At 32.8% G+C, this 27,965-nt stretch overlaps 4 protein-coding genes and 2 pseudogenes across 6 annotated transcripts; 4 read left to right on the top strand and 2 right to left on the bottom strand.

Annotated features, from left to right (window-relative positions):
- Nucleotides 1-184: 184 nt before the first annotated feature.
- On the bottom strand, nucleotides 185-1,788 carry LOC105172828 (TATA-box-binding protein 2 pseudogene; annotated as a pseudogene).
- A 1,130-nt stretch (nucleotides 1,789-2,918) lies between these two features.
- On the top strand, nucleotides 2,919-3,551 carry LOC105172651 (basic form of pathogenesis-related protein 1-like; annotated as a pseudogene).
- Nucleotides 3,552-8,790: 5,239 nt separating this feature from the next.
- On the top strand, nucleotides 8,791-9,576 carry LOC105172652 (basic form of pathogenesis-related protein 1). Its single transcript, XM_020697543.2, has one exon. The coding sequence runs from the start codon at nucleotides 8,869-8,871 to the stop codon at nucleotides 9,358-9,360; it is 492 nt and encodes a 163-aa protein (XP_020553202.1). The 5' UTR covers nucleotides 8,791-8,868; the 3' UTR covers nucleotides 9,361-9,576.
- A 5,867-nt stretch (nucleotides 9,577-15,443) lies between these two features.
- On the top strand, nucleotides 15,444-16,189 carry LOC105172653 (pathogenesis-related leaf protein 6). The gene has a single exon (XM_011094171.3). The coding sequence runs from the start codon at nucleotides 15,487-15,489 to the stop codon at nucleotides 15,973-15,975; it is 489 nt and encodes a 162-aa protein (XP_011092473.1). The 5' UTR covers nucleotides 15,444-15,486; the 3' UTR covers nucleotides 15,976-16,189.
- Nucleotides 16,190-21,167: 4,978 nt separating this feature from the next.
- LOC105172654 (uncharacterized) lies at nucleotides 21,168-24,671 on the top strand. Of its 3 annotated transcripts, XM_011094173.3 has the most exons (3): nucleotides 21,168-21,473; nucleotides 21,847-21,918; nucleotides 22,820-24,671. In XM_011094173.3, exon 3 carries the CDS (start codon nucleotides 22,922-22,924, stop codon nucleotides 24,350-24,352), a length of 1,431 nt encoding a protein of 476 aa, XP_011092475.1. In that variant the 5' UTR covers nucleotides 21,168-21,473; nucleotides 21,847-21,918; nucleotides 22,820-22,921; the 3' UTR covers nucleotides 24,353-24,671. The 3 variants fall into 3 exon arrangements, with proteins under 3 accessions (XP_011092475.1, XP_011092474.1, XP_088742007.1); XM_011094172.3 differs by lacking the exon at nucleotides 21,847-21,918; XM_088885881.1 differs by lacking the exon at nucleotides 21,168-21,473 and having other exon boundaries at nucleotides 21,833-21,918.
- A 400-nt stretch (nucleotides 24,672-25,071) lies between these two features.
- LOC105172657 (uncharacterized) lies at nucleotides 25,072-26,976 on the bottom strand. The gene is made up of 2 exons (XM_011094174.3): nucleotides 26,215-26,976; nucleotides 25,072-26,130 (listed from the first exon to the last, which is right to left on the bottom strand). The coding sequence occupies exons 1-2, from the start codon at nucleotides 26,811-26,813 to the stop codon at nucleotides 25,422-25,424; spliced, it is 1,308 nt and encodes a 435-aa protein (XP_011092476.1). The 5' UTR covers nucleotides 26,814-26,976; the 3' UTR covers nucleotides 25,072-25,421.
- Nucleotides 26,977-27,965: the final 989 nt, after the last annotated feature.

Here is a 27,965-nt window from a genome sequence, read left to right as displayed (position 1 = left end):
TTACACCAAATTCTATTAAGCCTAATCCCATTAAACAAACTAAATGAGGTCAAAAAGTCATAATTTGAGGACTAATTTGCAATAATAAATTGTTTGAGAATATCATCTAAGGACCAAGCTCATAATTACCCCACTGAATCATCTAAATGGACATCTCACAAACAATCAATATTAGAGTGGAATATTGAGCAAAAATATAAAATGAAACACAAAATTTACATGATTACTTCAAATTGATAGATACATGAACAAAAGGAAAAGTATCATATACATGATCGGTCTCTTTTTGTTTTCCAACGTTCTTGAATAGTCATCAATTAAAGCTACATTCTCTTGTACTGTTCAAGAACAGGATATATGTTGTCAAACGCCGTAAACGTATCATCCTTCTGCTTGGCTCCGGCAATCACAATCTTTCCGGATGCAAAAACCAGAATCGTGACCTTGGGTTTCATCATCCTGTAAATCAGCCCTGGAAATATCTCCGGCTCGTAAACTGAATACACTCCATGCCCGCAAATCATGTTCTCCAATCTGACGGGGAACTTAACATCGCAAGAAGCAACCATGTTCTGAATCTTGAACCCACTGAACCTGACAGGGAAACCAACTTTCTGGACAACCCGGGCAAACTTCCTGGCCGCCAGCCTCGATTGTTGTTCCGTCTTTGCTCCGGTGCAGACCATCTTCCCGGACGCGAAAATCAGGGCTGTCGTCTTTGGCTCCTTAATCCTCATGATAACAGCAGAAAAGCGCTTGGGATTGTATTCTGAATTCCTTGTTTTGAGCGAGATCTCTGCAAGATTTAAGTTGCAGTCCAGGTTTACCGTCGAGACGATGTTCTGAATGGTTGGCACAGGGCTTGACGGGTTGTTGGACATTAACTCGGAATCCGGGGCCTGGTTTTCTTCGAACCATTGATGGAAATTCTCTGGAAACTGATTGTCTTTTAACCATTGATTAGCCATTGTTTCTTGATTGTTTCTGGTGTAAGAAACGCAATGGACGCCGAAATCTGAGAGATAGTTTGCCTTGAAGAACAAAGAGAAGTAAGGGAAAGAACTATGAATTCTTGATCTGAGGATTTAATAGATTGTGTTTGAACTCTTGTGTTATATATAAATATATATGTATATATATATATATATTTGAATTCTGGTAGGAGTAGGATATATTTAGTAGATTGTGTTTGAACTCTTTGTGTTATATATATATATATATATATATTTGAATTCTAGTAGGAGTAGGATGGTACCAATGATAAGATGTCAATTTAGTCCTTCATATACAATATTGAATTTTCATCCTTTATCTTTTTAATAATCACATTTAGTCATATAAGTTTAGAACTTTTAACATATTTACCTTAGAGACTCACCAACACCTGTTCTTTTGTTGTTCTTATGCTTGACATTGTGTTCGTCTGTTGAGACGTGCGGTCCGATTCCCTTGGACTACTAAAGGATGGACCATTAACGTATTGATTGTTGCACGGAGGTGGAGAGGGAAACATGTTATCAATGCTGCTTATCGGAGGTGGAGAGAGAAACATGTTATCAATGCTGCTTATCGCAATCTTTTGGCATTGATCCCTTATATATCACATTTGGCAAGAACGGAATCGACGGAGGTTTCAAGAGCTGGATCGAGATGCATAATCCCTTACTTGGATTATTCTGGATGAGATTAGACTCCGCACAATTAGTACTGAACTTACTCATAGTGTTAGCACTATTGCTTTCTATAGAGTATGTCAGATACCATGGCATACTTAGAGTGCCATTTTGGTTGTACGCTATGTACTTTTACTTTATTTAATAAAATTTACCTTTACCGAAAAAAAATATACATGTTTAAATGTATAAATATGTCCAATTATATACATATTTATATATTTATATTGTATAAACATAGATTCATATATGTATAACTTATTAATTTTAACAAAACTTAGTTATAAACAAACAAATAAATATTTAATTTTAAGAATTTAAAATAATTTATACAAGTAGAATATTTTTCTTTTAATTTGAATTTATAAGCTAGTAACTATTTTTTATTAATATATTAATTAAATAATATAATATTTTAATTATTAAGAGGTGTAATTTTATATACAGATTCAATAAAAAATATTAATAAAATAATTTTAAGTTAAATAAAAAAAGTATAAATAATAAAAAATATATGGGTCATATTATTCATTCTCATAAACATTACTTTAACAGCCACTCTACTTTTTATTAATTACAAAACACCCCTTAGGGCATTTCTATTATTGAAAACTTAAGTTAAAGTTTAACCAACACTACAAGAAAATAACTCGATAGCAACGAAAAAGAATTAGCATCGAGGTAATTGCCAAGTAAAATTCTCATTGCTAAATCACATTATTTAATACAAGAATTTACTTGTTGATATTTAACAACGAATATTTTACAATATATATTAAATAGTGTAGATTAGCAACGGAAATTTTACTTGCTAATTAGCTTGACGCTAACTTTAGCATTGAATTTTTTTGTAGCTATTTTCTTGTAGTGCAAGTCAACATGAGTATTTTGAAACTTTAAAGGCTGTCATGGATAGTTTATGTGATTTTTGATTTGTATAAAAAGATAATAAATGGAGGATGTAAATATAATTATCCTTAATATCTGTCACATCAACCAGACGAGGTCATAATAGATAGAAACTGGTATTATTTTAATTAATTGGGAGTGTTTAATAGCTCATTGATCTCACCTCTTATTGCATACCACCACACACTTAAACGAGCAAACAAATCTCATGCACTAATTATTCAACGTAAACTTGTATCTTTACCCCAAATGTTGTTCTGCCATCCATCCATTAACCTCAATCTTTCCTATAAAACACACAAAATCACTTCAACCTAATATTCCCATTCCAATAAATGCATTGACACCATCATCTGCTTATCAGAGGAAAAATGGACATCCCAAAACTCTCCATTCTCTCGATTTGTCTGATGGTGGCCTTGCAGCTAGCCTGCGCCCAAAACTCCCCTGACGACTTTCTTAAAGCCCACAATGCTGGCCGTGCATAAGTTGGCGTCCCGCCCCTCGCTTGGAATGAGACCCTTGTCGCCTATGCTCAAGACTACGCCAAAAAACGATCCGGAGATTGTGCGATGAAGCATTCTGATGGACCCTATGGTGAAAACTTGGCAGCGGGGTCATGGGACGTGAATGCCAAAGAGGCGGTGCAAATGTGGCTTGACGAGAAAAAATTCTATGATGTGGGTTCGAATTCTTGCATTGGAGGAGGACCGTGTTTACATTACACACAGGTGGTTTGGCGAGGCTCGACCCATGTTGGGTGCGCCAGGGCGAAGTGCTCGAATGGATGGACGTTTGTCACATGCAACTATGATCCCCCGGGGAACTATGTTGGAGAGCGTCCTTATTAATTAGACATTGTTATGATAACATGAAGAGGATTACGACATTATTCATATATATATATATATATATTTAAAGATAGTTGTAATCCTTTTTAAAATGAAATTTTAATTTGCTTTTCTTTTATTGTGATTGAATTTATAAGCTTTTTAAAACATCTTGTAATATGTTTATGGGATCATAAGATGCTATAAAGTGTTTGATAATTTTTTTAGGCAATATTGCAACTTTCGTCCTGTATGTAGAGGGGGTTGGCAAATTTGGTCCTCTAACTTTCGCGGTGGCAATTTTAGTCCAGTATCTTTCAAATATTCGCGATTTTGGTCCTTCAGCAATTTTAGGACCATTTTGCCCTTCTAGCGAAAAATTAACCCTAGCCCCCTTCATGCTCCAAGTTTGGCCCAACATGCTTTTGAAATAAATTAAGCTCTCATAAATTCATCCTTTTTTTCGATCGCCTTGTTCCCGAGTATTCAAAGTCCTCGATTTTACGGACTTCCTCGAACCACACTACCGCAACAGATGGTTCACAGGTATTTGGCTCCTTCAACAACAAACAACACAACCCTATTTCGTTTCCTACCTTAGGGCGTCAAAGGGATTTCAATATAGGGACTTAATAGAATTTTGGACAAATAGGTTGAACAAAGGCCTTGTTTTATTGAAAAAATATAGAGAATATTACATAAATATTATTCCTCTGTTGGATGAGACAACTGTTTAGCCTCTCATATTATAGAGGACTTGACTCTTTGGGGAAACTCCCATAAACTGAAAGTTTAAAATACTACAATAGATTGAAAAGACTCAAAATTCTAATCCTTTGAAGAGTTGGAAAAGTTTTTCTGATGATACCCATATGCTTCATTACATCTTTATTTATAGGTGTCCGCGGACTTCAAATTCGGACTCCAAACTTATTTTTTGATGACATCATTGCATTTATCATTATCTTGTCTCTTTCGGATGACGTCACTACGTTCGTTATGGTCGTGTTTTTTTCAACTGTTGGTCATAATGGTTTGTCGGCCATGTGATTTTCAGCTAGCTTTTCTACTTTGCTAACTGTTGGCCTTTTGTCGTTTTCTAGCAACAATCTTATCTTTGATTTTTTATATTTTTTAATTTTTACTTCTTTTTATAAAAAATTTTCTTTGGAGATATATATTTGCACCAAATACACCAAAAAAGTTCGAAATGTGGTACGTTTGCAACCATCAAACTAATTAAAATAAAATTAAAACCACTAGACTAAAACCCCAAAAATTGAAATTTTGTACATACATACAAGTCGATAAAGTTGCACATGCAGCAATGTTCTCTTCTTCTTTTTGGAGAATAAGAACTGATTTCTCAACTCCATTATGAGAATCCAAACCAATGATATATTTTCTCGAGTAAATTATAATTATTTTTTCTAATATTTGGTATAATTATCAATATTTTTTTATTGATTGAAAAATTATAAATATCCCCCTTAAATAAAAAAATATTATATAGCTTTTAGACAGTGAAGTAAACATTACTATTTTATCCTTGCTAAATTTTTTTAAAATTAAAAAATATATATATAAAATAAAATTTGAGAGTGGGTAAGAAAAACATTAGTTTATAAAAATATTTTAAAAAATTATACAATATCTATAAAATATAATTTATAATTCGAAACTGTATTTATAATTATAAAAATTGGATGAAAAACTTAATAGGAGCTAACAGAATGAACTCCTTGTTAAACGGACTTTAAATTATAAAATATTTTTAATTTTTTAAATAATAACGATATATTTATAATTATGTCAAATTTTAAAAATTGTGATTGTAATTTAAAAAGAAAAATAAAATTGTAGGAACAAAGTTTCATCATTAGGTTTGCACATGCCACAATGTTTTGTAGTCAGAGTTCTGGATCTCAACTCAATAATGGCCTGACGTTTTAAGTGTTCGGAATAGGGATGTGTTTGTTTAGTCAAAATAAGTGATTGGATGTGATTATACAGAGCTGAAAAATTGGAGCTAATTGAGGTTCAAAGTTGAAGTACATGTTCCGTAATTACCGCTCTGTAAAATTTATTGCCAAACATCTCCATTATGCTCAAGTATTCAAATTCTCAAACATAATTTCCGCCTGACTTTTGTACAATATGAATATTTTTTTTAATTAATATTTTATTATATATTAGTTGACATTAAAAATTTTAAATAATAAAGTGGGGAAATGAAATTAAGATATTGAAGCCCTAATTTATGCTAATTTTTCCTCCTTTTTCGCAGCATCACGTGCTTTTTCCCTCCAAAATAGTTGGTTAACGGCAATTAATAGAGCATAACAATCATACACGCCCCACATGACTTCATGGGATCAAAAAGACTTATTTTTTAATTTAACGGTACCAAAACCTTAACCTCCAACAATTGTGGTACCAAAAGATTTTGCCCGTTATAATTCACTGCGTCCTTAATTTGAAATGTTCAAATATCAAATTCTTATTAAATATATTAATAATTCCAAAACCCAAAAAAAGAACAAATAAAAATTACTACTGGAAAAACAGGATGAAATTATACTTTTAATCCCTCAGGATATGGGGTTCAACACTTTTAGTCATTTACTTTATGAAAATTTTAAAATAGTCCCAAAATTGAGAAAATTCGACACATTTAATTACTTTTATGCTTTACGAAAATTTTATAATGATCCTGAAATTGAGAAGACTCAATCCATTAGTCCCATAAATCCGATAAAGTAGAGGATTAAATACGTCGAGTTTTCTCAATTTTGAGTCCATTTTGAAAATCTCATAAAATAGAGAACTAAAGATGTCGAGTTTTCTAATTTTAGGGCTATTTTGAAAATCTCGTAAAATAGAGGACTAAATATATTGAACCCCTATCCTATGGAACTAACAGTGTAATTTCGTCATAAAAAATTATATATAAAAACATTTATGGGACTCAAATATGTTTTTATTTGTTATTATGGGATCTCAATCTTACCACTTGAATAAGATCTTATTGGCCTATAGATCATCATCATCTTCTCTCTCTCTCTCGCTTTTCCTTTTCCAGAACAGTTCCAATAATTATATTATGAGTTTCAATCATTAACAATTAATATATATGTACAAATTATCAACACCAAATATTTAGAACTAACTAACAATTCCAGTACAGTAGGCAAAATTACACTTTTAATCTCATATAATAGGGGGTTTAACATTTTTAATCATTTGCTTTACGGGATTTCCAAAATGATTTCAAAAATTAAAAAACTCCACATTTTGTACCCTTCTTTACGAAATTTCCAAAATGGTCCAAAAATTGAGAAAACTCGACACATTTAGTCCTCTACTTTATATGATCTATGGGGCTAAATATGTAAAGTTTTCTCAATTTTAGGACCACTTTAAAAATCGCGTAAATTATAAGATCAAATATGTCGAGTTTTCTCAATTTTAGGATTATTTCAAAAATTCCATAAAATAGAGAACTAAAAGTGTCGAACCCCTTATCTTATGAGACTAAAAGTGTAACTATCTCTATTACAGTACATCAACAACTATCATTAGAATTATATCAAATACCCATACCACGATAGGTTTGAGATCATCGAACCTCAAATTCATCAATTAAACTAAGTCTCATTGACCATAAATCACCATGTCTAAGCACTTTTGTTCAGGAAAAAGGGGAAAAAAATAAAAATAAAAATAAAAACACATCTTTTCATTTCTTCTTAAATCAAGTAATTCTTTGACAAATAGGTGCAGGATGGTGACATGCGTTCACATGACCAGTGACTTTACTGCCAAGCCAGGACAATATTCGATGAGATTGATAATGTTATTATATAATATATAAGTATTCAAATAATTCCAAAAGAATATATATGTATATATACTTTGTTATCTGAAATAAATTGATTAAGATCTGCATGCATAGTCATACAATTTCGAGTCCTCTAGTATTTGTCTTCACTCACCCACAATAATACCGGTGATTCTCTATATAATTAAATAAAATTAAATTAAAAATAACAACAACATTACAAGAAATATAATATTTAATTATAATTAATTATCATGGTTAATAATTAATAGTCATAATAAAAAATTATTGATTACGACCACACAACAATTATTGGTCATAGTTTTTGCAAGTATGGCTAATACATATGTCATGACTAATGCCAAAAATAATTTTTATAGTGAATAAGTTAAATTTTTGTATAGCCAATCAAATCGTTATTTACCACAGCTTCTATAGCCAATGAAATCGTAGGCAATATATAGTAATTTTTTTCAAGTGTTATTAGCAGTTATTTTTGCAGGCGATGCCAAAATATTAGTCATAACTAAAAATAATCACAAATATATATTTAGGTCATTGCTAAAATCGTGGTAGATGTAGATTAACCGTGAAAAATATTAAATTTTTTTTATTTATTTGGTTTGATCATCATAGATAATAATGATTTTATTATGATTTTTAAACCGTTATTTATTTATAATGTACTTAACAATCTATTCTTTTTTTAGTGATGTAAGTTAGATTCTTAGATGGAACCAATTATGTTGTCTTAATTGGAGTAGCTACAATTAATTTAATCCTATCAAAAACCATGAAAAATAGATTTTTCTTTGATATTACAAGAATTTGAAATATTACATTTTATGATGGTTAATTTATTTTGATTAAATCTTGTCCAAACGAAATATATATATATAAAAAAATCATGCATCTCCATCAATCACGAGATTTCGACACATACAGCAGTTGGTAGATGTCAAAATACAGGTTATTACAATGTATCAAAAACAAATTGTGTGCCTTATTACGCGTGTGAAGCCCCATTGTCGTCTTTTTGTGCGACTTTTGCAATAGATGTCTTTTTGTGCTTGATTTTTCTATATCAAATTAAAAAATACGTACATATGTATGTATATATATATGTTTTTCCTAAAATAACCCCTGCAAATCTTGAAATAATTATGGGGAGATTATATATTCAGTATCATGCAGCTATGTTCAAATTATACTTACCATCGCAAATTAATAAATGTCTTACCATAATAAAAGTAACCAAAAAATGAAGGGCTAAAAAGTAAAAACACATACACCATATACCTTTCCTAAACCATTTTTGGAAACTTAATTAAACACTATCACTATCTTCTTCTATTCATTACATCATTAAAACATTCAAATTCAAAAATTAATTCAATACATCAATATTTCAAATCAATTCATTCGATCAAATGAAACAAAGAAACAAAAAAATTTTTATAACAGTAGACATATATATATATATATATATATATATATAATCTTTTGATTGTGATGCGTCAACCTTACTGACAGAGAGGAAGACCTCTGCTACTCCCTGTGAATTATAAATACAGCAACATATCATTACCCATAACCGTCCCAAAAATCTCACAAAATGGATTCCTCCACCATTTCCCTCCTCACAGTGTCCCTAGTAATCGCCTCAGCAATGGCTGCCCGCGACCTCCCCCAACCCCAAAGCTCCTCGCAAGCCTTTCTCGACGCTCACAACCGCGCCCGAGCACAGGTGGGCGTCCGTCCCCTCGTCTGGAATGAAACCGTCGCGCGTTACGCGTTGGACTACGCCCACAAGCGCTATGGGGACTGCGAGCTGGAGCACTCCCAGGGGCCTTACGGCGAGAATCTGGCCGAGGGGTGGGGGACGCTTTCGGGGACGGATGCAGTGGGGATGTGGGTGAGTGAGAAGTCGTGCTACGACTATAGCTCCAACTCCTGCGTTGGTGGGGAGTGCCTGCATTACACGCAGGTGGTTTGGAACGACTCGGTTCATCTGGGGTGTGCCAGGGTTCAGTGCCGCAACGGTTGGTTGTTCGTCATATGTAGTTATGATCCTCCGGGGAATTACGTCGGCCGACGGCCGTACTAGGGTTCTATGTTCATTGACATTCTTAGCAATGTTAGATGTGTGATCATGATGGAATGTTGGTGGTGGTTTTTTATTTAGTATGAAGAAATAGAAGGGTTTGTATCATGTATTATTAGTCTTAATCACTATGATCACGGTGATGGAAATTCTAATCCAAATCTAATTTGGTGGTTTGGTTTGAATTAATTATATGACAAGTGTATTATATTTTTTGTGTGATTGATGTACAATTTACAAAAAATGATAAATCACATAATAAATACATTATACTTTTTATAACTAATTTAGTTTGACCGACCTGATTTGAATAAAAGAAGTTTACGATCATGTTGTGGTAGTTTTTAGTGACATATGAAAGTCGTTATATATAGTTTGGGCTCATTAGACTAAATTGAGCTTTTTATACATGTGGATAAGGTTATTACTTTCGAATTTATTTTAAATTATATCTTGGATCAAAGGATTTTAAATTTTTAATAATAAATTCATATAATTTCAAATTCTTCAATTTTGAATTTAAACTCTTTTTTGTTAAATAGTTATGGGTTTCAAATTTTGTATTATGCAGTAAATTTGAAATTAATTTTTAAAAATTTTTCCTCAAATCTAAATTCATTAGTCTAAATATAATCTTAAATTATTATTGAATGAGGTGATGAATTTGATTTGAGTGGGAATTTTCTTTATTTGTAATGCTATAAGTTTTGCTTGAGAGGGTTTGAAGGGTTATAATGTAATGAAAGGTTCACTTATTATATAATTTATCATTAGTCTTAAATAGCACATTAATCACACAACAAGTATGTTACGTATATCATATAATTAGTTCAAATCTAATTAAATATACGCATAATGCTTAAGAAATCATCTAAATAATAATAAAAACAAAAAATCGCTTCTTAAATAAAGAATTTCTAAGTTTTATATTACCAGTAGAACAAAACCTCATTTTATGTAGTGATTTGTGATTTTTGACTTAACGAATCGAAGTTGAACAATTTTGTATCTGACTGCCCTTGCACAATTGGGAACTAATTAAAAATAAAAAGCTCCTTAACAATCGCATGCACGTGAGATTTTATCTTTCCATATAGATATATATATTATATTTGCAAAATTATAAAATTAGTCCTGAATGTATTGGAGGGTGGCGAAATTGATCCCGTACTATGAGACTAACAATTTTAGTCATTTATATTTTAAATTTGTAATAATTCTGGTCCTTCCGACGCAAAGTGGTCAAAAAAAATTAACAGATCAAATTAGGACTTAGGGTTTCGACTACTAATGGACATTACTTACATAAGTTTCTAATTGTATCTCCCATTTAATGTTTTCATAATTTATGAAGGAAAAAATACAATGATGTTAACCTCACTCCATATATATATTTTATAATTACAAAAAATTACATGGAATGTTAATAAGAGACAAATTAAAAATTTATATAATTTTTTTACTTACATAAATATTTTTCATTCAAACCCTAATGGAAGGAAGCCAAGTGTAAACCAAGAATCTTCGGAAGGGGTGCAACTGAACATTACACTAACACCCCTTAAGGGATGTAGCTGTAGTTTGACCTAACCTTATGGGATGTCAATGAGGCCTATAATTACTCGAGTAGTAAGGTTAAGGTCTTACAACCAAAATGTTGTAGGTGTGAGTCATATGACTGTAGGTATATACTATTAGTCTACTTTTATAGTAGGTTATTTTATTTATTTTAAATATATTTTTTATTTAAAAATATTAATATATAGTATTTAAATTTAGATGTGTTGAATGATGTAGTTATGAATAAAATCTTATTGGGAAAAAAAATATTGAAGGGGAGTGGATCAGAATGACTACTTTGATATATGTTTTAATATATAGACTAAATCAACCCCATTTGATTGGAAAAAACTATGATGAATTTTTTTTTTTTTTTTTTTGCACAAATACATGATTTTCTCTTCCTTTTCTCCAACTTTATCATTCCAACTTCTTTAACCATGGTTTTTTACAAAATTAATCAAAAAATATATTTTATTAGTAAAAGATTAAAGTACTTTTAAATATTTTAAATTTATATAGGTTAAATTATAACGGACGACATCTGTCATAATTATAAATACTCTTTTATTTTTTAAAAAATTACAAATACTCTTCTGAAGTTAATGGTCGTCTATCAAATATTTCTCGTGACAGCCTATTGTAAGTGGTACTTATTAAATGACTATTAATTTTTAGAAAGATCTTCGTAAACGATAAAGTATTTGTCATTATTACAAATACCTCAAGAGAGCCTTTTGTCATTTTTCCTTTTATATATAATAATATAAGCACACAAATTGTCCACCTTTTCTTTTTGGAGGGGGGGAGGGGGGTATATTTTGAGCCAAAATTATCCGTAAACACTTTTATATTCATAAATAAATAGGAAAAAATGCAAGCAACCCCCTTGTGATATTGTAAATGAGAAATTACCCTCTTGTGAAAAAATAAATAGCGATTTACCTCCCTATATTTTTTAAAATACAATAATTTACCCACCTATGATTTTTAAAATGAAGCAATGTACCTTCCTATATAAGGAGGTAAATTGCTTCATTTTAAAAAGTATAGGGAGGTAAATTGCTATATTTTTTTTATAGGGGGGTAATGTGCTCATTTTTAATATCACATGGGGATAAATTGCTATTCACCCTAAATAAATATTTGAATTGAGGATGTCATGTGTTAAGAATAACGTGAATTTGAGTTCCACCAAACAAATAATAACTACCGTTTCAAAGAAAAACTAAGCTGGAAGCCTCTGACTGCAGTGGAAGAATGGGGCAGAGGACAAACAGCAATCACAAATTTCCACAAATTGTGCCAATGTCGTCTTCTACCATGTTTCATATCTGTGTATTAGCAGCCAGCAGTGCTTCATGTTCATCATGTCCTCCGTTGGACACGGTGGTCCAACTCCATCCATAATGAACTGATTGATCAAGATTCCACAGCCACCAAAAGGGAAAACGTTCTTGTTCTATATGTTAGATTTTTTAATTTTTTTAATTTAGTCTCATTTATTATGAATTTCTCACATTACATCTCATAAGTTGAAATTTTTCTTAATTTTAGCCTCCACGTACATTTTTCGTCCAATAATTAGTGGAGCCATTAACAGTCTCACATGCATTTCTGTACATTTTTTGTTAATTATTGGACAGAAAATGCACGTGAGAATTATTGAGAAAATCTTCAACTTATGAGATATAATGTGAGAAAATCATAATAAATGTGACTAAATTAAAAAAAATCCTTCAACTTATTGATCACGGTCAAGCAACGATTGTTGGTCGTGGTGCTAAAATATTTGTCCTGACTAATGTTTGTGCTAATGTTTGTATTATGGATCTTAGCTGTAGCACATAACTTTTTATGGTAAAAAAAATTAATTTTTTGCATCAATTTAAATTAATCATTATTAATAATAATTATTTTTAGCCATAATTATTAATATTTTAGCCAATAATAATTTTGTTTTAATATATGATACTATGAGTCTGAATTTTGGAGGATTTGAAGAGTATAATAGAGATTGTATTTGATTTTGGTATTATTTTTTCAGAGATATTGCTTGAAAAATGTGAAGATAATAAAACTACGATATATAATTTTTTTTAATTGAAAAAAATTACTTATACATATATAACTTGTGGTTGAATATTTTGTATTATTTTATGTAAATATCAAATCATATTAATTAGTTTCTGCCATGCCCATAAAAGTTCAAAAATATATAACACCCGAATATTTAAGGATTTTAAAGTCTTCGAATTTTGAATTTCAAAATGCATAAGTTATTTTATTTATTTTAATAGTAGTGGTTGAAAATTATAATTTATTTTTCGATATTAATTAAATATGATGTTGATTATTAACTAAAATTCATAAATGTAACGTTTAAGTCAGCGGAAAAATCAGGCAGATACAAACTAATGAGAAACTTCCACGAAGAGTGTGTGTGTGTTGTGTTTGGAAAATAGAGAGAAATTAAAATAGAGATAAATGTTTGTTAAGTTGTTTTATAGAGTTTATAATAGGGAATTTTAGATTGTCCTCTCTTCTCAGGTTTGATATAATTATATATAAATTATTTATAACTTGAAAATTTATATTTATTATTCTTGAGGTTTGCTTTTATCATCTAATAAATAAGTCCCTCATTTATCAAAAGTCACCGAATTTATTGATATTAATTAAAAAAATATATATTTAACCTCGACTGACTTATTACAGGTCAAATAAATATTTTTAATTATAATCAAAATTACCCTCATACGTCTTCACAAGTTAATGTACGTGAACAGGCACATCTTCATAAGGGTACGTATAAGTCAGTAATAAGTCAACCAAAAGTAAATATTAATTTTCATTCAGTTTTTTTATTAATATCAATAAATTTAGTAAACTTTAACCAATTTTAGGACTTATTTATTAGAAGGAAGCAAGCCACAGGGGTGTCAGATGTAATTTTTCAAAAGCACATGAAGTTCACATATGATTACATCAAACTACAAGAAAGGAGAGTGTAAGTATCCCTTTATACTATGTTTGGCTTTTGCATTTTTCAATTGGTGTAAAATAAATAAGAATGAGTTAAAATACGCTGAACTATATATTTCGTAAAAATATAAGCAAATATTCAATATATTTTCGAATATCTTCTAGGCAAAAAAAAAAAAAAATGAAAACAAATAAAGCCTTCCTCTAGCAGCTACCTTTTTAACGTAATACGTCGTTTCAATTAATACATCAATATAACTAAAAATGATCAAATAATAAATTATAATAAACTCACATAAAAATGAGACACATTCGGTAGGACTGACTAGAAAAATATGATTTTTCGTACGATTAATTACTATAATCAAAAGAAAAAAAATCATTGTAAATACAAATCAACCACGGCTTCACAACGGTCATCAGTCGTTGTTTCTGTAAGTATGATCAAAACATTCGCTATACCAAAAACTATGGCGAATATTAATTTAATCGTGGTAAAAATTTAAATTTTTATTTAGATTTTATTTAACCATAGTTAATAATATTAATTTACAATAATTTTTAAGCCATTGTCATTTATAATATAGTAAAAATATATTTTTTTTTTATTTGTAATCTAAACCCATAATCTCGAAGTAAGTCATAAAACCTTAATCTTAACCACTAGATAAAAAGGTCATTGGTAGCTGGCGGCTGCTTGTTAATAGCATGTAGGCATATGCAACTGGAAAATAAAACCAAGTCACTTTCTTTTCTGTAGAAATTGGAGATTCCACGACGTCTCCCGTAGAAATTTCTATGGTGTAGAAAAAATATCTTCTTTTTTGTAACTTTTACACGACTCCTATTTCATTTCAATCTAAATACATATGAATTTTGATATATCTTTATCTCCGTCACATTATTATTGATTAACCAAATAGTGGTCTATTTTTTTTTTTATCAATTGAAATTTATTGTTAAAAATAAGGGCTAATTTTTAAATTGTTTAATTAATGTGATACTCGTTTGAGTATGCCACACATACTATAAATTTGAAGGGAAGATAAGTTGTTCTGATTTATATAATTTTTCGAATGAAATAAGTTTTTAATTATCATTTTAGGAAGACGACGTAAAGAATGATGTAATAAAAGCATTACACTATAACGTCAAATCCTGCGTAGAAGAAAGAAAGAAGGGGAAAAAAAAGGCTTGAATTTATTTTTGGTCATGTAATTTAAGTCATTTGACATTTTCGTCCTTTTCACAGTCGCATTTTGGTCCTGTATTTTTTTCATTTTTAAGATTTTAGTTCTTTTTCGTCAGAATCCACACCCTTCTTGTTAGTGGAGGTGACCTAAATTAAAAAATTACAGAACCATAATGCTACTTGAGAAAGTTAAGAACAAAAACACCAAATAACTAAAATTAAGGACGAAAAATATATTTAATCCAAAGAAAAAACGTGACATGAATAGTAAAGATGTGAGAAAATCCATTATTGAGAATGCCAAAAATTTCCATGCTACTCTACCTATATATACCCTCTTCTTGTGCATCATTTTGCATGAATCAGTCATTTTGCTCCGAATCAAACTAGACATGCATAAAACTATTTTAGTAGCTCTCTTTTTCTTTGCTATTGCAACCATTCTACAATATTCGTCATGCCATGCCCAAAACTCCCCGCAGGACTACGTTTCTGCCCACAACGCCGCCCGTGCCCAGGTGGGGGTTGGACCCATAGCATGGGACGAAAAGGTGGCAGCTTTTGCCCGAAACTACGTCAATCAAAGAATTGGTGACTGCAACTTGGTCCACTCCACCAACCGGCCATACGGGGAGAACCTTGCCAAGGGCAGTGGCGAGTTCACAGGCCGGGCCGCGGTGGAGTTGTGGGTAAGGGAGAAGCCCTTTTACGACTACTCGTCGAATTCTTGTGTTGGCGGAGAGTGTCTGCACTACACGCAGGTGGTGTGGCGCAACTCGGTACGGGTAGGTTGTGCGAGGGCTCGATGCAACAACGGGTGGTGGTTCATTTCTTGCAACTATGACCCTCCTGGCAATTACATTGGCCAACGCCCTTACTAGGCATGCGGACGTACAACCCTGGAGAAGAAAAGAGGGTTTCTTGCAAATCCTTTTATATTTACATACCGTGATTTATCGAAATAAATGAATAAAGAGGATTTCTTGATAATCCTTTTATTGTCAAGAGAAAGCAAAAATGCCTATTATGTGTAACTTGTGGTGTACACCATCATACCAGTGGCTAAATCAATGAAGAATTGTATCAATTCCTCCACGTGCAGTTCTTCTCATATTTTGGTTTGGATATGGTTTTTTTAATAATATTTGATTCATTATATTTAAATTTAAAAACTAATTCGATATATTCATATTTCCAAATTAACAAATGTGTTAAAAGAAAACCAAAAAAAAAAAACAAGAAATTACTACATAAATAGACTATAAATACTTAAAAGGGTATAACGAGCTCCCTGCATCTAGTTTGGCATAATTACAAACACCCCCTAAATTGTATGAAAAAATAGTTTTCTGATTTTAACAATCGTCTAACAATTAACTCAATTCGTTAGTTTCTATTAGTTTTCATCTAATTTTTGTGGAGAACCAACCAAAATGCCCGTGAGGACTATAAATTAAAATTTTATTTATTTTTAAAAAAAATTCAAAATTTTCTATGGACTGAATGGATAATTTTTTGTTATAATTTTTAAAGTTTATCCCTCCACCTTGCCCTTTTTTTTTGTAATTTTTTAATTATCTAAAAAAATACAATAAAAGTAAAATTGACAATTTCAAACCTTCATCTCAGATTACATATTTTCATCAAACATCGTAGAGTATTGATAATTTATCAAACAACGAAAGAGTATTCGTCACTATGCCAAACGTTAGAACAGATTATTGTACATAATTTATTACTCTACTCACAATTTTGGGATTTGAACCTAATTATATATAAGGCATCAACCTAATAATAATTGCTCTTTGCAGATTGAACTTGTACTTGATTAATTTGGTAGGTATTGTTGTTAACAAGAGATTTAGTTTAATTATGTCATATAATTGATTGATGAGAATAAAATGAACACTAAAAGGATATTGCATTAGTTTACAGATACGTATTAAGTGTTGATATTTAATATTATTAAGACCAATTACACTTACCCCTTCCGAAAATTCTTGATTTACACCTGGCTTCCTTCCGTTAGGGTTTGAATGGAAAATATTTATGTAAACAAAAAAATTATATGAATTTTTAATTTTATCTCTTATTTAACATTCCATGTAATTTTTTGTACTTATGAAATATATATATGAAGTGAGGTTAACATCATTGTATTTTTTCCTTCATAAATACAAATTTATTATATGAAAACATTAAATGAGAGATACAATTAGAAACTTATGTATTTTTTTTTTTTTGCTAATATCAGCATTTTTCATCTCTAATAAAATGAAGTCAAATGTAAATAATGAATTTTTCGTAGGGGTCTAAGTATAATTTCAAAAAAAATTGGAGAAATGTGTAATTTTACATTTTTAAAAGGGACTTAATTGCAATTAACCCTTAATAGTAATATATAATATGTCCACATAATTTTATTGTTTGTACAAAATAGAATTCTTGTATAATAATACAGGTATTTAGGTACATCTCACTGCTTGTGGGTTGCTTGAAAAATCTCCGCATCTCTTCTGTGTTCTATAGGTATATCCTCCTCAAATTGACTCACAAGCGCGCCCATGATTCAGCCTATTACCAAGTCCTTGGCGGTCGTGTTACTTGAATGCTTTGTACATTGTGTGTATCACGATTTAGTGAGGAAGGCTACGAATCTTCGATCTTACGTGGTAATGACATAAATCCAAGAAAATACTTCATGAAAATTTGTTATTACAGCACCCCGACAAATATTTGAGGAAGATATTTTATGAGGATAATTGGGACAAAACCATCCAAAAACATTTCATAAAAATTTATTATGATGGCAGCCCTCAGAAACATTTCATGAAAATTTGCTACTAAAACATCTTCAAATGACCCTATAAATACCACTATCAAAAAGGAGGGAAGTGAGAGAAGAGGGAGGGGAAGAAAAGATAATATTACATTTTTGGCCTTATAACTTAGGTTGTTAAAACTTTTAGTCCTTTAACTTACTCAATTTACACATTTAGTCCTTTTATTTAATGAATTTAATCCTAAACATCTCACATTTAATCTTTTTTAACAACTTTGGTCCCCTTCACACTGTAAAGATCTCATTTTTTGTTCTATAATCATAGGTCGTTAGGACCAAAATTATCAACACAGAACTAATTATCCAAGAAATGATCAAATGTGACATGTTCATAACTAAATTCGTCAGAGAAAAGGATTAAATGTGTAAATAAAGTAAGTTATATGATTAAAAACACTAATAATCTAAAATTATAGGATCAAATATATAATTTTGCCAGAGAGGGGGAACTTCTATTGAAATAAAAGAGTATATAGGCCATAATATGACCACTAACTGTATTAAGTATGGAGTGTAGTACTTACCAAAACGCAGTTTCGTGACCAAGTAGGCATAGACACTATAAGGTGTGGTACAATTAATTATGCCCATAAAACAATTGACAATTGCGCTCTAACGCATTTGAATGAGACTTTAAAGGCGTTACGGACCAACTTATCTAAAAATAATAGTGGTATTTTTTTAGGGTGCACAATCAACAAATTTGCAATTTGGATATTTTTGTTGCATATATTCATATTACATTGATATTATATCTAATATATTATTATTTTAAATATATCGATTACATAGATTTTATACACTAACATTTGCATATTAATGCAATATTATTTTTTTGATTAAAATTATTTTGCCCTCAGAACTATAACTTTTTTGGTACTTTGTTTATCTATTTTTTCCCCCCAATTTGTTAAACCAACTGCACGAGTTTTGTAAGTTACCATTTTAGACCATTTTATGGTGGAATTCTGACCAGAAATGGTCACACGCGGGCACAAGCATAATTTTTCGTCACAAAATATCAGATCTAGTTTATATTCTAGGAGTACATTATGTTCTTGCAATAAAAGATAAAGTCCGACATAAAATTACCAAATTTATGAGTAATTTTTTAGAAGTAAAGTATATTCTTGCTCATGTGAGCTGCATGTGATGATTTTTTTTGATAACGTATAAAACTCGTGTAGTTGATAAATTGAAAAAAAAAAAAATAGAGGCCAGAATACAGAAAGAAGCATAATTCGGAGGGGCAAAATGAAAATTAGTAATAGAAAATCTAATCCAATTATTTTGTAGTGGGCTGTCAGCCCAAGTTCACATAATTCTTTCCATTTAAGTGGGCTGGATATTACCATGGGCCCTTGGATTAATATGTGATCTACCGACAGCACTACTTCCTTTTTGCAACGTTCATGCAGTAAACGTGTCTTATGAGATGTATTAATTTGAGCGTTTACTGATAATTACTTGCTAATAAGAACTAAAAGCGCGTATAGTATTAATAGGTAGAGTTAAAAAGTGAAGACCACATAAGTTGGGCACCTATTGGTACGGAAATGTACCTCACGCCTCATTCTTTTTGTTTTACTTTTATCATCATATCTCTAAAAAGTTCACCTTTCACTTTTAATATTGGGTAAATTACAATAATTTTTTATTATATTTGGTATAATTATAAATACTCTCTTGTTATTTCAAAAAATTATCAATACTTTCTAATTTTAATGGTCATTTAATAATTAACTCACTCCGTTATGTTTTCATCTAATTTTTACAGTAAAGTGACCAAAATGCCCTTGTAGAATAAAATTTATGATTTTATTTATATTTTAAAATATTTTGATTTTTTTATTGACTAAGTGCATAATTTTTTTTTATAATTTTTCAAATTTTCCATCCACTCCATCTTATTTCTTACAAATTTTTATTTAAAATAAAAAATACAGTAAGGGCATAGTTGATAATTTCGTATTCCCATCCAAGGGTTACATAATTCATCAAACATTAAGAGATATTTGTAATTTTTCAAATAATAAGAAAGTATTCATAATTATTCTAAAAAACCTCTTAGGAGATCATTGTAATTTACTTTTTAATATTTTGTGAGCTCAAATTCTTGATAATGTTGAATCTTTTTATTCTTCATTTCTAAAAAAAAGCGCTTAAAGATTAATATTATTTTTTTCATATATAATTTTTAAATATCTCAGTAAAGTAACTATCATAATTAATTCATAATGATTTGCGTTCGACATGATTGATATTTTGTTGTATGAGATATTATTTGCTACGGATTTATATGATGTTAGAGTGCCCAATACCTTGCACAGTGAGGTAATCCGATGATGGCACATGCAGCATTATTTGACACTGTCTGTTTGCTCGCCTCAAACTCTTTGTTTGGCAACGGATAATATAGACATACATAACACAAATAAAAATTTTGAACAGCTTATAAATTCTAATATTTTTTTTTCTTGCAAGTCGTCTTTTCAAAATAAAATTATTATGCTCATATCAAATTAAAATGAAAATACCTTACAAAATGAAATGCCAATTACGTGGCATGCCGCACCATATATATTAGTCATTATTTGAAAATAAATAAAGAGTACGAGTGGAGGATTAATCGATAATATACCTTTGATATTATTTTGTCTTTGTGAAAAAAACTTTAATCCCTTAATTCCTTTCTCATTAAATTTGACATTAAATTGCATCTAATCTCAATTATTTAATAAAACTTAGAGTAAATTACAATAAGTTGTTGTTATTTAAAAAATTACAAATACCTCATATAATAATTTAACAAATATTCTTTCATGATAGTCCATTATAAGGATATTTATTAGACGATCGTTAATTTTAAAAGGTATTTGTAATTTTTTAAATAATAAAATAATATTTATAATTATGATAAATATCATGAAAGCCCGTTGTAATTTATTTTAAAATTTAATACAATCAAAATAGGAAAAAGAATTATTGTAAAGGAATTTATTCTTTTTTTATTTTCTTTTCTTTTTACCAAATCATTTGAGGCCAAGAAAAAAAGAGGAAGATGGAGTTGATATCAAAGTCACGAGTCCAAGTGATATCACCTTTCACAAGGTTCACAGTTGAACTAACAACTCCAATTCATTTTTATTGATTGGCCAACTACAGAAAGCGCTTTATGGTTTGACTTTAGAAAAACGTTGATGCCCATTAATTAACTGTAGGAGATTGTAGGGAATCAAATGGATATAACTCCGAACCCCGGGGTATATGATTCTCAGTGGGAACGCCTGAAAACAGTCCGTCCATAGCTCTGTGTCTGTACGCTCCTTAGCAGAAGTTGCTAGAACGACATTCTTACATTTATTGCAAGAACAGGGGAGAAATCTGGAGAAGAGCAAATTTCTTGGCCTCAGAGCTTGAAATTGCAAAAAAAAAAAAGAATTCTTTTTTCTTTAATTACCACTTTCTAGTTACTTCACTGCTTGCTTGTTTGCAGACCCTCTTTTCCCAGTTTCTTGAGCTGTTTTTCTTCTCTAGGTATTGTTCTTTCTCGTATTGTTGTTTTCTGTATATAATTTGTTTGCCTTTTGAATGTTTCTGAGTGTTTAAGGCTGTCATTAGGAACAGTTGATGGTTATTATGGTTATGGGTGACTGAGTGGAATTATGAACTCTTCGAATTCGTGCGTTCATTTGTTGTCTGTAATGAAGCGTTTGTGGAAATGGGTTTTCCATATTTGTTGGGGTTTCACTTCAACAATTTGTTAATTTTTGAAAGATTTATGCTTGAGGTTTTCGGAGTTTCTTCATTTACTTGTCTTCGGGATTTGATGTGTGGTACTTGGCTTTTATATGTAAGATTTATGTGTTCTCAGGTTTTCTATCAAGGCTTTCTCTTTCTGTTTTTTTAGTTAGAAGTAAAGAAGAAAGTGAAAGATGGATCAAGATGATGGAGTGCTGAAGACAGCCTTTTTGTGATTGAAGTTAAGTGTGTGGAATTTTAAGGATGATTTAATCACTCCCTTTTGAAGCTGCAAAAAGTTTGTACTTATGTATATCTGGGAAGTAATTAAAAACTTTGCATATTCTCTTAGTTCAGTCAATGTAATCTTGCATACAAGAAGGGATTAGGGGATGGTATATGATGTGATCATATATTAAATTGGTGTATGTCCCTGGCATGGTGGCATGTTTTATAAAGAAAGAAAGATTTCGATGATCTCCAGAAGTTCCTCAAGAAACAAAACTTGTAGAAACGAGGTGTGGCATTAGTGTACTTCTTTAAAATGAAACTTTATCCACTTTCCTTTGTGCCCCTTGGTTTCTGGACGAGTGTGATTCTTTATCTTGGTCTTGTCTATATTCGTGGAGTGTTCTCTTGTGCTATCCATATGTTTTAGTTTGTATTCGTCTTCTAGTCTGATATTCAGATACAAAATTTGTTGGGAAAATTGCACTTCTGATGCCACAAGATAGAGAGGGTTGTACTTTTGGTTCCATAGTTTACGGGCTTAGCACATTTGGTCTCATAGGATAAAAGGTCGAAGCATTTTTTGTCCCACAGGATAAAAGTTGTTGCACATTTGGTACCTTAGGATAAAAAAGTGTAGCATTTTTTGTCCCAAATGCTACAATTTTTTAGCCTATGAGACTAAAGGTGCAACACCATCTATCATGTGGAACCAAGAGTGCGGTTTCCCCAAAATTTGTGTATAGAATGCCATTTTTGGCATGTAATTTCTTTCAGCATGTGGTATTGGCAAGAAAAGCTGCTTAACTCTGCTGAAATTCAGAGAACATGAATGTATTGTTTCATATTAATGTTAGACTTTGATTCATATTATTAGCTTATTTTTTTTTAATGTATGCTCTTTTGTATTGTAGCATGTTCTGTAGCACTTAGAAGTGAGAAGAAGATAACAAGTGAAGGAATCTTCTTAAGGACATTGCTATAATAAGTGAAAGAAACTTCTTGAGGAAACTATTATGTACAGGCAATCCTCTAGTAGGAACCAGAGATCCAAAGGAATCAAGGTTAAGCATTTTCTACGAATTGGTCTGTTTCTTGCTGTTTGCTTTTGGTTGATTTACCAAGCTAAGCATTCTCATGATAAGAAGAAAGAATTTGATGAAAATGATGCAAAAGCATCTCTTCATATACGAAGTAGTGGTGGATTTATAAAACTTGGAAGGAAAGATGTCCATCCCCGAGGCGAGGAGACTATGACTAAGAACCAGCAGCATGATGAAGCAGTAGAAGAGGAGGAAACCTCTGAAGAAGAAGTTGATGAAAGTAAGCATGAAGAAGAAAGGCCTGAAGACAAGAAGGTTGAGGAGGAGGAGGATGAGATAGACGAACATGAACTAGAGAAATTAGATATAGAAGTTGATCGAGGGGAGGATTTTGTTGATGATGAGGAGAGAGGTGATGTTGTTGAGAACGAGACGGAAGGGAAAACTTTGGATGATGCCAATGATCAAATTGAGAAGGAAAGTTCTGCTGAAGATGCTGATCGTGATGAACATGATAGGAGTATGCATGAGGCACGTGTTGAACCTTACAAGGCAGATGACGCTTCTAGTGCTGTGACTCATGATACCCATACAGAAACTGCTGAAAATGAGGATGAACGTATCAGAAACTCAAATGAAGAACAGGAAAAGAGAGGGAGTAACGTCGAGGAAACCAGTAACGGTGAGATAAGGAAACAGTTGGAAGTGGAAGGTGGTGAAGTGGCTAAAGATGATAATCCGACAAATATAACCACCAGTGGACCGAAAGAAAACAATTTTGAGAAATCGGAGAATGGCTCATCTCCAAATAACACATTTTCACAAGTGTTAAATGATAAATTAGAAACAAGCAACAACTCAACTGAGGTGACAACACACAATCCAGACTTATCCTTGCAAAATGTAACTATGAGTGATGATAAGGGAATCGTCAACGAGGGTGCTCCCACAGAAGGATCCAACTTGCAAAGTATTGCTTTCAAAGAGGCCAATTATTCTACCTTAGATGTGGAAAAGAATCCGCCGGGCTCTAATTCAACCAGTCATTCTAAATCCCAAGGTGCAGAGTCTAACTTTCGGGAGTTCTCTAATCCATATAATAATACGGATTCTTCTGCATCAATCAAGATCGCCAGATCAGAGGTTTCTGCTGAAGCAGTGATCAACACTGGATCTGCAACCGAAAAAAATGAGGCGACCGAGGCCAAGAAATCAGATATATTTGATGGTGCAAATGAAGTTTTGGAATCTGCAATTAGTGAAAATCCTGGAGAAGTTCAGGCAGACCCTATTGATTCATCAGATTCTTCCAATTCCTTGGAAGAGAAAGATGTACGCACTGATCTTGATATGCTCCCTGAGATACAAACTGAAGGAACTGAAAATGAAGATGTTGCAGAGTGAAGATATGGGATAGTTGAGTACTGGTCCATCAATTTCAATGAGCTGAAAAGTTTTCACGCCTCGTTCTTTTTACCAACATTTTGGCTCTCATAGTGTTCATCTGGGTGATACGTAACTTACTCTCCCGGATAGAACACACTCTCGATTCTGCAGGTAAAATGCAGGCTAGTTGAAAAAACCAAAAGCTGATGGTATGTAATCTATGTTTGTCAGTTTACTTTATGTTAGAGTTGGGTTCCACATTTCTCTGTTTTTGCTTCCTGGAACAGTCTGCATTTGGCAATGGGGTAAAAGAGAGAAGAATTGAGGAAGCTTCTAATATTATGCACTGACATAATGCATTGACTTGCAAATATAATACTGTCCCATCTGCAGTTTTTCTTACACTAGCTCTCATACATTGAATTTGCACAAATACAAGGGAAGAATGGTAGGTTAACAGAACCATGCCCACCTATCACCATACCCAGGGGACAGAAATCTGGTAGTGCATGAATGAACATTGTTCTTTATTTGATCTCTAAGCAATACATCTTATAGAGGCTTGGAAGTCAGACCCAAAAATCGTAAGAGCGCTGTTATCCATGCCTTGTTAGATGGGTTGGTTTCGTGAATTTGGTACATATAAAATAGGAATCTTGCGTCCCCAGTTGATTAGAGTTCCATCTGTTTGACAACCTAAAATTGAAGCTTTTTTATCATCATTTCGAAGTTCAATGTGGACCCAAAAAGAAAACAGTTTGATTCATACAATGAATGATGAATTCAGACTTCCAGTTCCACCAGGTATCATTTTATGACAACCTTGAAGCATCTAGTTCATAGGATTCCAAACGATGAGGAACTGAAATCCAAGAACTGTCATTATTGATGTACAAATTTTGAGCAAAATGTACATTTAAAGCAAGAACAAGAACCAAAAAAGTACTACCGATGCACTGTACACTCCAGGCAAGAAACACTGAAAACAAGAAACTGAAAGAAGTAAATGCTGCTGTCAGTCAACTGCGAATCCTAGTCCCTAGATCTGCAAACCCATTATGAACCGGGCCAAGAATGGCCCTTGGCCCTACCCAAGATCCGGTTCTCTCAGTTCTTTCCTCAGTTTCTGCGAAAATAACCGACAAGCATCCAAGCTAAGATCCATAGCAGCCGCCAAAGCCACAAAAGCCGCCGCATCCTCCGTGCAATTCACATGCTGCACACCCACTTCCACCTCCGGCTTGCTGCACTTCCCGTCACCCTCCACGGTAGACGACATCACAAATCCTCTGTACAAGAGGTGTGCCCAAGATCCAGACCCTGCCGCCGATCCAAAATCCGACCCAGAACCACACCCCGAACTAAGATCAAAGCTGCTACTAGCACTTGCCACTGGAGTTGGGCCAGTGGTGATGTCTATGCTGAATTTTCCTCCAGTTTTCGTGCTAATGCTGGAATTGGCAAGTGGGATTGGGTCCACGCCACCGTCAGGGATTAGTTCAAATCGGTAGCCAAGATCGTTGCAATCTCTCCAGGCCTCCAGGCGGCCCCAAGGCTTCCAGGTGTTCTGGCCGGGCCTGAGAATAAGCCATGCTCCAGGATTCGACCTGCTGACCATATCGGAGCCTGGTGATGGTACAAACGGTGTAACCATGGATGCAGCCGCCACAGGCGAGCCCGACAGGTCATGGATGGTGATTGACCATCCCTTTCGCTCTTTCAGAGGCTGTTCATTGTCATCTTTGGAGGAACTGAAGCAGCTGAACGAACTGCTTCTTGCTCCTGACACTGAACATCTGTTGAAAAACAAGAATACAGTCAGAATCTGAGATCGTTTACAAAAAGACTTTGGAAACCAAGCAATACGAATATATATTTACCTGGATCTTGAAATCCTGTCCCCAGAACTCCTGAAACTGAACTTGCAGGTAAAAACAGGCTGCTTCACATTCCCGTTGACCTGGAAAACCTGAGGACTGCACTCCGGCTCCCCATCAAACTGAAAAACAAATCTCGGGTCGGGCTCTGCCCTCACATTCAAATGCAATTTTACATCCGACCCACCAACCAAGATCCACCCGTTCTGAATCAGGAATCCCCTATTGTTCCCATTACTTTCAAGAACACTCTTCAAATCCAACTGCAACGCAACGCAGCCCAAAAGCTTCCCACTCTTCACAAAGCCACAACTGCTGCTCCCACCGCTACTCCTCCTGTAAACCTCAATCTTCAAACAAGAAAACTTGCTCGATTTGTCCACTAACTTCTCCAACTCCTGCTTCCTCAAGCTGAAACAGGACTGGATTCTGCTATCAACGGCGTCGCTCTCAGCCGCAAGGAACGAAACATCTGAAACCTGAGTGGGAAACCCTTTGAGCTTGAATTTACAGTAGAAGGAAAGAGATGAAAGATGGGATCTTTCCGGGAATTTCAAGGCCAAGTTCCCGATAACAATCCGCACGAAAGAACATGGATCCATCTCGTGCACAACAGCAAAGACCCACAAGAGGAAAGGTCAAGTAACAACAAATACGTATATATATACCCTTATGATCTGGGGTGGGGGGTGGATGCATGTACGTGCGTGCGGGATGAGCTGGGTTGCACGTATGCTAAGCGCCAGCAATGGGCATTCTGTACATATATCTGTCACTCCCTGTTTTAACTAAGGCTGGTTTGTGTCAGGGATTTGTCCTTTTCTTGAATTTCTTGTTGTGATTGGGTTCCCTGATGAATGTTTTGGATTGGACAGCTCGGACATAACGATGGGTTTCTATTTTCTTAGTATTTCTGAATAAATAATGATTATCCGAGTAATAATTGGAGGACAGCTGTTTCTGGTTCTTGATGTGGATGAGTTGTTGGAGGAGAACTGGGATTGGCAGCTAGTCTTCGACGGTTTTGGATTTGGGTCATTTTCCCCTCTTGTTTTCTTATATATTTATCGGGAATGAAGATAATAAGAAGTGTTTCAAAATTAATAATGTTGAATATGGCCTAAAAAATTTGGACCAAGAGGTGATCTCAAGCCCAAATCAATTTCGTCAGTTCATGATGATGATAATTCATTGAAAAGCTATCAGACTCGATTTAAGATGGAAGCCCAATACGAAAGGCTCAATCCGAGAGGGAACTCAATGCATCAAGCAAGCCCAATTTGATCTAAGAATGAAGCTTAGTATAAAGCCTATTGGACCTTAAACCTATCTACCAAGCCCAACCCAGGAGAAGGGTGGCGCCCTCAATAAGTTGAACGCCTCCAGCCAAAGACGTGCTACTCAAGGAAGAGATAAGATTGTGTCTTATCCCTAAATTTTCGCCTTCTTTCTCGGACATGCAGCTCATTATAGAGTTTCTGTATAGAGGGACTCCTTCTCTATAAATACAGACAGCACCCCTCAACGGAAGATCCTTCAAGAATCTGGAAATTCTCTTGCTATTTTGTTGCAACTCTTAACTCGTGCTCTAAGTCATATTTTGCTTAAGAAATTCTTATTTTTGCCTCAATTTCTCATTACAATTTATTTCTACATTTCTTTATTCCTAAATTCGAAATTAATTTAATCATCAGAGTGCTAACGTGTTGTTTTGCAGGTCCTTTTTCTCAAGTTCTCTTGCTCTATAAGTCCAA

Source organism: Sesamum indicum, linkage group LG10 (assembly GCF_026168435.1).
Source record: "Sesamum indicum cultivar Baizhima isolate 11 linkage group LG10, ASM2616843v1, whole genome shotgun sequence".
NCBI lineage: Eukaryota > Viridiplantae > Streptophyta > Magnoliopsida > Lamiales > Pedaliaceae > Sesamum > Sesamum indicum.
This window is presented reverse-complemented; position numbering and strand designations above follow the sequence as displayed.